General features: G+C 41.0%; 1 protein-coding gene across 2 annotated transcripts; it reads right to left on the bottom strand.

Annotated features, from left to right (window-relative positions):
* Positions 1-572: 572 nt before the first annotated feature.
* COPS4 (COP9 signalosome subunit 4) lies at positions 573-11,052 on the bottom strand. Of its 2 annotated transcripts, XM_065837502.2 has the most exons (10): positions 10,675-11,052; positions 9,469-9,548; positions 8,520-8,671; positions 7,134-7,237; positions 6,132-6,285; positions 4,858-5,008; positions 3,508-3,678; positions 2,082-2,197; positions 1,630-1,714; positions 573-1,129 (listed from the first exon to the last, which is right to left on the bottom strand). In XM_065837502.2, the coding sequence occupies exons 1-10, from the start codon at positions 10,797-10,799 to the stop codon at positions 996-998; spliced, it is 1,272 nt and encodes a 423-aa protein (XP_065693574.1). In that variant the 5' UTR covers positions 10,800-11,052; the 3' UTR covers positions 573-995. The 2 variants fall into 2 exon arrangements, with proteins under 2 accessions (XP_065693574.1, XP_071664052.1); XM_071807951.1 differs by lacking the exon at positions 9,469-9,548 and having other exon boundaries at positions 10,675-10,744.
* Between the last annotated feature and the right edge of the window lie 53 nt (positions 11,053-11,105).

Here is an 11,105-nt window from a genome sequence, read left to right as displayed (position 1 = left end):
GATTGCACAATAAGACACATATATCTGGCAGGCCATGCAGACAGGTAATGAGTGTCCAGCTCCAGAATTATAAACATCAGATGTGCCACTGTTATTTCATTGCTGTGCATGAGCATTTAAGTTCACACTACTCCTATCTCATTATGTAAATCATCTGTATTCTCCAGCCACTCCCATTTCAGGTGTCTAATCTTTTGTAGTGCAAAATCCTCACCTGTCAGAGTCTTTCACTACACCTCCAGTTTCACAAAACCACCATGGATATTTTTGTTACATCACCAATTTGTCCTGACCCAGAGAATAAAACAAGGCGCATGTGATATGTTCTCATCACTGACCCCGAGTTCACTGGGGGAGGTCTTTACCCCACCTCTTAAGCACAGATAATTCTGAGCCCAGCTGCACCAGTGCAGGAGAGGGGTCTGTATTTCCTTCAGTTACAATTTCAGACTCACAATTTATAAACAGAGAAGGAAACAAGCTGTTTTTCAGCTAACATTTTCAGGACCTGAAACTGACAATTCCAAAACCTCAACTTATTTCATGGTACTGCTTAAGAAAAGCAACCCAGGTCGCTACAACACTCAAAACAGCCTTTATTAGAATAATTACAACTGAAAGAAACATGGCACTTATATTTTCACAGCAGGACAAGCACCATAGGAAGTAAGGAGCTACAAAGCTGTAGTAATAAAGTGGGGGGAAAAAAATAAATAAACGAAAATGAAAGCTTGCTGCAGACATTGCAGCTGCTTCTACATGGAAATCACAACTTTCTGGATAGCAGAGTGCAATGCAGAGGAAGCAACAGCATCATCCTCTGCTCAGAGAACTGGGGGACTATCACATCAAACACAGTATCACCTAATTGTGTCCTAAGCCAGAGTGAAAGCAGAAAGTGAGGAAATGAAGGTGGGTTATTCATTTGGTTCACAGTCCTGCTCTTTCAGCACAGCAGGTGGTTGATTGCCTCCATTCAGACAATGGCTGTGCAGTCACTGAGCCATCTGGGCCTCCATTGCCTGTGCTGTCCATTCTGGGGCTGTCTGACTTATCTTCTCCAGCAGGTTGTTAACCTGGAAACACAGTGACTGGATCTGCTTGTCCCAAGTTGGCAAAGCTTCACGAGCTGAAAAACAAAACAAAATAAACCACCAAACAAATCAATGTAAGTCTTAGGAATTCCCTTGCCTTTTCAACTGCAGCCTTTTATTCTGCCACTGCCCTCACCTACCTCGCTGAAGAAGCCTTCTTTGCAGCTACATCATGCTTATTTCTGTATTCAAAAGCTACAATGATTTTGGCTGTCCATTACAAGCCTAACTCCTGCATTGCAAAGAAGAAGTGAACAGAGAACTTCCTGGTGAACCTGTTCCTACGAGGCGACCAATGGAATAAATTCACACTTTCCTGTGGGTAAGAGAAGGTGGAGCAAGGAGGGAGGGTGGGTGAAGTGTGGTTCACTGTTACCGCAAACCCTGCCACCTCCTGGCCAGAGCAAGAGGCACCAAGCTCACTTCAGATGGAAGATACTAAGAAACTCAAATTTCTGTAGGTTGTAAGGTAACAACTCAAAAAGCTTGCTCTGAATGGTGCTAAAAAAAAGTAAATTACCATGGTCAAACTTACTCTCAAAATGAACAATTCCATCAATCTGATCAATGAATCCATTCATGCGACCCTCCGTTATCATCTGAGAAGCTATCTTTTCTGCCTGAAACAATGAAGAAAGAAGTTAAAAACTTTTTCCATTATGAAATAAGTTAAATATTATTAAGACTCAATAGTCCTTATGGGTCTTTCATCCTCTTCACACGTGGCAGGGAAAAAAGCTCTACAGAAATGACTAATTATGAAAGTTGTATCAGCAGCATCTAACTCCACTGTTGTTCACTCCACATCACGTACCTTTCCTTCTCATAAGATATGCTAGATATTCAGCCTTCCTCAAAACATGGAATACTTATTTATTATATTTAATGATTTCCTAATATTTAACTAATTTTCCTAATATTTACCACAGCTGTTTTCTCATGTCCCTGATACTCGTTGTTTTTACCCAATACGTAGAAAACTGGTACCTTGGCTGCAGGGATTTCTAGTAACGCTCCAAGCTCTTCAAAAGTAATGTTGTTGTAAAGTTTGCTTGCAGATAGTAAGTTGTGTTCAATAACAGCTCTGTCCAGGATACTGGAACCTTAGGGGTTGGATGAGAAAAAGAATCCATTACTGTAAGACTAAAATACATGGTTTATATTGTACAGCAGATGGAAAATGCCTTTTTTTCCCAAGGGTTATGTCTGCAGAAGGTCCAGATGCACCTGCCTTGCATCAGTTTATGGTAGACAGAAGACAGTCATCAAAAAGAAATGGATGTCACGTGGTTGGTTTTAAGATAGGTAGCTTAAACCCTGTTTTAATTTCTAGAATAATCACGTGGAGCCCTCGGTTTTGCTACAAGACCCAACATCTGAATTGAGGGAGTCTGACCTCCTGTGACCAGTTCAAACTTGCTAAATGAATTTTTTTTTTTTTTCATTCATTACACATCTCAGGGGTACAACAAACCTCTCTTTTACTGTGCTTGTAATTACCCTCATGTAATTTCTCTCTTCTTGATTTAGTAATTTAACTAATTTGACCTTTAACCTCCAGCTGAAGATAAGCATATTATTAAATACCAACTAACTGGCATTCTTTAACTCATAAAGACAAAGAGTATGGGTTATAAATAAACAACACACAAACAAAGGAAAGGACTGCAGCTTATTGTTAATAAGAACCTTTAACCAGTTTTCACCTCTGCAATTACACAGTTGTTTATTTGTCCTTAACGAGTATTGTTGAACAGGAAGATTTGCCCGATTGAGAGGTACTTCATGCTTCTGTATTTTTCCACTTCAGTATTCATCTAATTCAGAAAATTGAGACCAATGTGTTTAGAATTCCAGTGAAGTTATTACTTCACATGATTTCTCACTGTTCAGAGGTTTCAGGAAGAACAAAGCCAGTAAGATGTCAGTGGGATGGATCAGAAAACCATTTGGAGACAGTGTGAGGTCCAAATCGTTGCCTCACCATCTGTCAACAGTCACAAAGCAGTTCAAATAAATTTACCATGCACACAGACAATTTACAGCCTATGTGCATGTCACACGTTTCTGAGCATTCTGTTTAAAACACTGACTTAGAATTGGAGAAGCTCTAAAGGCCAGATACAAGGTTAGAAACACTGGGAAGCCATCAATGAAGAGGACAAAGAAACCACATTTTTACAAGCTTCCAGAAGAGTATTTCAAAACCTTAGCAGCCAATTAGAAAGACGAACTATGGCTAAGAAGCTTTACTATTGAACCATACTCATGAGGGTAACTTTCTGGGAAATAACTTTTAAATAATCATATAGGCAATACTAAATTCTTTTCCATCACACCTCTTGCTGTAATGGGCAAATCTGGCTCCTGTGGATGAACACCTAACATTACAAAGTTTTAGAGAAATATGTACCATCAGCAGTAGTTGCTTTTTGGTGAGGCATTAGCATAGCTGCAAACTCTTGCAGTTGATTTCCACGGATAATTCTGTCAAGATACATTTTCTCCAGGATGCCATAGGCTGCAAGCTGCTGGCATCTCTCATCCTTGAATAGTGTAGCAAGCATGCGGGAACGCTGTTGTCCTAGAAGAATCAAGAAAGATGCCCATAAATGATCGCCAAATCATTGAACATTTACAGGTTGTCATGGTTTTGTTAGAAAAAGACCAGTTCTCTTTTAGTCATTTTTCTTTCAGCTGAGTTCTTCTAAGTGGTTGTACTTTTCTGAATTTTAGCCTGCATATTTTTCCTAGGATGCTGTACTCGGTGCTGATAAGAAGACCAATGGAATGCTGAAGAAGCTCACATTTAGATTTATTACTATGGTAGCCAAGAAAGACTAATCAGTTTTCCCACGTTCTGTTGTGAGAGGGGCATGTTTGAGGAGGGGTGGATGGACCAGGTGACTAGAACTGACCACCTGAGGATCAACTGAGTATCCCATCCGATAACCGTCATACCCCCTACATAAGAGTGTCACTCTCTCTTCGACCATGGCCGTCATCTAGAAAGAACCCTGCCTGTCTGCCTGTGATCTACAGGCCTCGGGCCCTGCATCCCTGCAACCAGGTTCCGGTTTGCTGTGAAGTCCTGCTCATGACTTCCGGGGGTCTGGCCTGCACCTCCTGGAGCCGCCAGCTCCACACACCCAGCTCCTGCTGCTGGAGTGACGCCAGCTCCACATTGAGCATTTGAGATTGTTTTTTTATATTTTGTATACATTCTCTATTTATTAGTAGCATTAGTAAAAGCCTTTAGAACCTTCCAACTTGAAGTCCAAGTCTCTCTTCCTTCCCCCTTATCTTCCCTATCACCTTTCCGATCTAAAGGAAAGGGGTGGTAGGAAGTGAGGGAGTAACAGGGAGCATCTGCCACGGTTTATTGCCACCTTGCCTTAAACTGTGACACAGGTAAACACCACAGTTATCATTTTTTTTTTCTCAATACATGCAATTAACCAACAAAGCTCTACCAAAGGAACTCAGTTGTGTTCAGTTCCAAAACACTGTTTGCCACTATCTCCTGCATCTTTAGCAGATGCCAGCTTATCACTGGCAAAGACACAGAAGTATTAATAATCCAACTCTGAGTTAACACTATGCTAATAAATAATTTTGACGCTGTGTTCACAATTTCGGATTCCTCACCAAGTCTTAGTGACAAGATCACCCTTCCCACAAGTAATGCACAAGCTGGCTTGCTTCAGGGGATAGGAAATACCTATGTTGGGTCTTTTATACAAAAATGTAATGTGTGTTTTACCTGCCGATGCCAAAATAGTGCAATGCAAAGCATGCTTCAATGCCTCCAGTCGCTCAGTTTCATGGACTATGCTCTTATAGGACAGTTCGTTGTATCTTTGGGCAGCCTCAATGAACTTTCTTCTGTAATCAAGAACTCGAGCATAGCAAACCTAGATAGAAAATATGTCTCACAGAAAGAAAACTAACAGCGGTGGCTGCGTAACACAGGTGTGTATACATTCCCACAGTATCAAGTGACAGCTTCAATAAATATTGCTCTAGTGCACCCTAGGGAAATCTGTGTCTTCAAACTATTAGCTTGACTTGGAAATGCCTTGCTAAAGTATCACAGAAAGCATTTGAAAGGGCATTGCCCAGCACTATTCATATGTTAAACATTGCAAATGTAAAAATGCCATAAACTCAGTAAATGAAATATTGTACAGCTAATACTGTACTTATGTAAGCTTTCCCTTCACTACTGACACTGACAGCTAGCATTTAAGTAGCAATTCATGTTTCAAGTGTTTGCCTTTCCCTTTCAGCGCTGTAACACCTCGTATTTCTCCTCTCCATTCCTTTGTGCTTTTCTAATGCTTACAGTAAATATTTACACTTCCAACTGAGCGCACACTTTAAAACATAGCACCAGAAGAGAAAAAATAAAAGGGAAAACCAACAACGAGCACCACCGCATCCTAAGTTACACCTCATGGCACATCCGCTTTCTGCTGTAGAATTTTAAACACCACCACCACACTTGAATGGTGCTGTCATGCCATAGCTATGACTACTGATCCCAGTAACTAAAATGGTTTGCGAAATTATCATACAAACTATTTATACAGTAAACCCACAAACAAGCAGTAAAGTCAGTTACTTTACTACCTGAGACTTAAAGCTACTTTCCTGGATAGTACTTATTATTTAAGTACAGGGTGAGAGGCCTTCTGTTGTCTCTAATATCAGACATGATTATTTTTCCTCTTATATTTACGGACAAAGGCAGAGGCAATATTTTCAACAATATTTCAGAAGTTTTGAAGCCTATGATTTGTTTTCAATCAGTAAAGCCGGCATTTATGGAACCTTTACAAACTTCCCCCAAAATCATAAGGAATGAGCTGTCTAATTATTGCTAAGATGTGGCTCTCAAGCTCCCAAGGCCATTTAGAAGCCTTTTCTTTTTGTCTCTTTTCTCATTACAAGAGTTTTAGTGGCATTGTATAGAAACATCTCAATGTGGCATGATTTCCCTTTAGAAGAAGAAGGCAATAAACTAAGTTAGACAACCTTATAATGGATTTGCAGCTGTTCATTAGTTGATTCATTCTGAAGCAGGGAAGCTCTATTAATATAAGCTTCTGCTTGAACTGGGTCGTCATCTTCCAGATACAGTCTGGCAATTTTCAGGTAGGTCTCCAGTTTATAATCTACATTGTACTGTCTGTAGAGAAACAGAAAAGCAAATGCTCAGAGTTGCTCCAAACTACCCTTGCTCTTTTCTGTTCTAAACATATATAGATTCTTAAGTACTTGGCAATTTTCACTTTACCCTGCTTTATTCTTCCCTAATTAACGCTCTCTTCCAAAATTAGTGCTTTCCATTCAGGGTAAGAAAGTTTGAGATGAATGCCAATATAGACCTGGCTCCTACAAACACCAATAGAAATAATGCTGTCCACCAAGACACAAACATACACTCTAATAATCTGGTTTTAGTGGATTGGAAGTTTGCCATAAATGGTGAGCCACTTGAGTAAAAAGGCAAACTTGAATCGGACCAAATAAGCGCTAAATGGGCAAAGCCTACAGCAATTCCTTCTACATGCATACAGAGAAACAGGTGAGAAAGGACAGCCAGAGAAAACTAACAGCAAGGGTTCTAGACTTAAAAAACAAACTCCAAACAACCAACGACAAAACCTCAACTGCATTTGTTAATATCCCTTTCCAAACTTGTGTCTTCAGGTTGAACTGTAAAGGCAAACACATGGAAGAACTGCCACCTTTCAAGAGCCTTTTGTAACCTTAGAAGCATTTTTGTAAAATACCATGAAAAAAGCTGTTTATCAACAGACTAATAAATAGTGCAAAACTTCCAGTGCAGTATTTTGACCCACTGAACTGTTTACTTTAACACATGGTTTTAAAGCTACACTTCTGTCATCTGGCAGTAGTTCTGGCCCGAACTACTAAAACTCTGGGAAAATATGCAACCTCAAAATTATCACTTAGTGGTCTAGTTCAGTACAAAGGCAGTAAGCATATTTAACAACACAACCGTGTACGTACTTTTGCCCTGTTTCCAATGGGATCCCCACCAATACTTGTGCTGCATTCCTCCAGTCCTCTTCTTTCTCATAGATTGATGCAAGATGTTGCCTTATTGAAGCAACCTAAACAATAACAACATAAGTAGCAAACATTATAGAAGTTGAATAGTTCTGTATTAACATTCCCAGTATTTGTTCTTGTTCATGAACCCCCTCAACTGATACCCCAGTTTCACAGATACGGCAACATACACGGGTGCAACTCCTCCCACACAAGGAGTCCTGTGTGGGACTCCCGCATCAAGCTTTAAAACCGAGCTTTTTAAATCTGAGTACTGACTTGAAGCATTTCCACCTAAGCTTGTGACAAGTTAAATGAGTTTATCTTCAGGGAGTGCTAAGTAGTAACCTTTTCTAAAGCTTTGAAAAAGATGAAACAAGGTTTTTAAGAACTGAAGCACCAAGATTCACATGTCATTTCTTGCAGTTATACCTCCTACCATGCCTGTGAGATATGAATGAGGTGAACTATGACGAGATCCTAATGCAAAAAGTTCTACTTTGTAGAGCACCTGTCAACAGACGAAATATCCATGCATACAATCCAGGCTTTATACCCAAAAGTGTGGTTGAAAAAACAAGAAATCACCTGTTTTTTTAGACTTCATTTATGCATAACCATCACAACATATAGGCACACATTCAGTTAAGACTTAGAATAAAAACTGCTTTAAAAGACAAAAGGTAAAGAAAAGCAAATACAAATTGTGACAGAAACTGCCTTGCTTTTCTGCTCAAGTACTAGATCCTAAAGGCTTTTTTGTATAAACATCTTTTGTAAGAACTCCCAGACAATGGTGAATACTTGTACAACAAAAACCAAGAAACAAATTGAAAAAGAATGGCAGTAGATTCAGCAGGTAAATGTAGAACTGGGATTTCATGAAAACAATTTTTCTTTTTAAAATGGTTATAGCTTAAATATATATATACAAACAGATACTTATTTTGAAACAAAAACTATTTCTCAAGATGCTTCTCTCTTCACATCACCTGCCTGTTCTATTATATGGGTAAGATGCAACACAATGAGTACAAGTCTGTCTCTCGACAGTGCTTCCAGTAGCTCAAGTATTATTTCATTGTAAGAACACATTTTCTGGTAGCGCGGGAATTACATGTCCAGCATCCAGATGAAGAGACGAAGTCTGTATTCTTTGCATGGTCCTATATACTCTCTGCATTTCACACAAGTTTTCACAAAATTGGACTCTAAACAGAAATGTCTGTTTCGAACAGCATTTTAAAGACTTGAAAACAGTCAGCACAGAAGGAAAAAAAAAAAAACAACAACACAACAAAGCCAAGCCTGCAAACCAAAAATCCCTCATCATTTATCTCTCACCTGCTCTTCAAATGAAATAACTCTAGGCTGTATCTTTTCCAAGGTGAAGTGGTAAATTTCTTTGGCTGTGCTGTCAGGAAGACTTGGAAGATGAGTACAGAAATCTGTCAGCAGCTGACGTGAGATCACTAGACTGACATTCTCGTTTACCACTGGTTCAGAGACACATGGAAGAAAAACACAAGATGGATACAATGCTTGTCAGTGTCTTCACTGAAAGTGATCATTTGTTCTTATGTTAAGCTTGAATATTTCAAGTTTTTAGATCTGTATCTAAGTGAAGGGGCTTTTTTGTTTGTTTTTAAAGTGATTTTTTTTTCCCCTTGGAAATGGTGACACTAGAGGTCACCAGAGTTCTAACCCCTAACAGAAAATAATGCATTTCTCACTCTTATTTATAGTTTAGAAAGATGTTTCATTCTGAATCACCGTTCTCAACTACAGAAACATCTTGGACAAAGTAAATCTTTAGGCTAAATTTCACCAAGTTTATTCTGAACTTAAAAATTACAACAGGTATAATTTATAGAGCTATTCAATAAGCCAAATGTCCAAGCAACACAAACATACACAAAAAAATCCGTAACCATTTCTTCTTGACAGTTTTCCAGACTAACTTGAGACCAGGGAAGAAGGGAGTTGTTAGTTTAAATACCACTCAGCATGCAGCATCAATCTGAGCATCCAACAGAGATTGCTTCATGTTTTCACCTTCTGACACTGTCACACTGACAGGCTGGAAAGTTATAGTAACTTACAAAGCTTATGAGTCCATTTTCCCTAAACTTCTGAATATGGCAATGATGGTTCCTCTCCTAGTTGTGTTTGAGTTCCAATAGGAGTAAAATATAATGTATTTACACAACCTCATATACAGCTAACAAACATGCAAAACCATAGACCTCAGGCCTTCACTCAGTGTGCAAGCAATGATACCAGATGCACTTACTTGCTTCTACAAAAGCTTTCAAAGCTTCAAGTTGTTCTACATCTGACAGTTGAATGGCTTTTTCCAATATTTGGCGATATCTGTCCACAGATTAGGGAAAAAAAAAAAAATCACTCACAAGGCATATTTTTTTGCCTAACTAGTTATGGTTTTCTGTTCATTTTCTATGGCAGAGTGCTCCTTTTGCTTCTATTTGCTATACCTCTGAGGTGGCAATTTTCCAAATTGTTTGCATTCATATGTCAGACACATTCACCTGGAATTGGTATCCTGCTCTTTTTCAATTCTAGGGCTAGATTATCAGATAACATAGCTCATAATTTTGTTATCTATGAATATACATGCAATTTTGAAGGTTAAAAAACCCCAAACAAGTCCCTAGGATAGTGCGTAGAAAAAGCAATTAAAACTATCTCTCTCATGAATTAAGATTAACAAAGTGAGTCAAACGTTCAAAATGCCACATTCAAGGAGAAATGGTGCTGGGAGTGGGCGGTAAAAATACGTCAAGGCCACTTGAGCACAGGCACAGACTACGCGTTTTTAAGCGCTTATTCCTGAAAAAATACCTACTTCAGTTTTCATGCTTCACAAAGCTTATTAAACTTTGCCTGGGCCTTAACCTCAGTGTTTGCAACAGTAATGAAGTACTACATTCAAGTTGAAGCCATATTTTGAGGGGAATGCTTCGAAGTTTTTACATTAAACTCCAAGGGGTGAAGCAGTTCCTCTGAAAAATAACCAACTGAGCTGGGGCTCAAGAATTTCAGTCGAACTGATCGACTTCTGACTGAACCCGCGAGGGGAAAGAAAAGCTACGTGACACATTGAACTGCGAGGAGCTCAAACCTCAAAGGTTTGACATTCAAAACACTCACCTAATGAAAAAATAGAAAAATGAATAATAGAGATAGCGACATATTTACAGCAGACAGGAGGGAGTGGCGGCCAAGAGCTCAGGCCCCGAGCGGGACCCTGTGCTGGGACACGGCCAGCGCTGAGCAAGCCGTCGCCAGAAACGAAAAACGAACAAAAAATTAAGAACCAAAAGTGGTTGGGGTTTTTTGTTTGTTCGTTTGGCTTTTTTTTCCGGCAAGAGCCTGCTTCCCACCCCGCCCCGCCCAGGGCCCTGCAGCCTCCCCTACAGCCCCCCAACGGCCCTTCACTGCCTCACCACGCCACGGGGAAGCCGGCGCCAGCACTCACTTGCCCGCCAGGTCCTTGTGGGAGCCGCTGGAGTTCATCAGCTGCGCCAGGTCCTGCCTCACCGCGGCCGCCATGTTCGCCGGCCCGCCGTCCCCGCCGCGCGCCCGCAGACCTCCTCCGACCATAGAGCGGGGCCGCCGGCAGGCTAGAGGGGCCGCCGCGCGGCGGCGGTCACGTGGCGGCAAGCGTCCCGCGCGGGCAGAGCCCGGCCGCGGGGATAAAAGCCAGGACGGGCCCCCCGCCCACCTCCTCCACGCAGCCGTGTGGCGGCACGTGTAAAGTGTATAAAGTGTATAAGTCTATAAGTCTATATTCGCGCGTTGGCTGCGCGCGCGTGCCGGCGGGGGCTAGGCCGGGTCCTCCCTGATTAGCGCGCGCGCGCCGACCCCGGAAGCGGGCGGCTCTGCGGGGCGGGCCCGGAAGCGCGGGGC

Source organism: Patagioenas fasciata, chromosome 4 (genome assembly GCF_037038585.1).
Source record: "Patagioenas fasciata isolate bPatFas1 chromosome 4, bPatFas1.hap1, whole genome shotgun sequence".
Classification (NCBI taxonomy): Eukaryota; Metazoa; Chordata; class Aves; order Columbiformes; family Columbidae; genus Patagioenas; species Patagioenas fasciata.
Note: the sequence above shows the minus strand (reverse complement) of the source record. Positions and strands in the feature narration are given on the sequence as shown.

Bases quoted from the DNA above. Each gene is read 5' to 3' on its own strand.
- COPS4 (XM_065837502.2), bottom strand. From the start codon at position 10,799: ATGGTCGGAGGAGGTCTGCGGGCGCGCGGCGGGGACGGCGGGCCGGCG. The intron at 8,672-9,468 runs GTAAGTGCATCT...TCTCTGAACCAG, and splicing joins GAAAGCTTTTGTAGAAGCAA to TGGTAAACGAGAATGTCAGT. The intron at 3,679-4,857 runs GTAAAACACACA...TGATTCTTCTAG, and splicing joins CACTATTTTGGCATCGGCAG to GACAACAGCGTTCCCGCATG.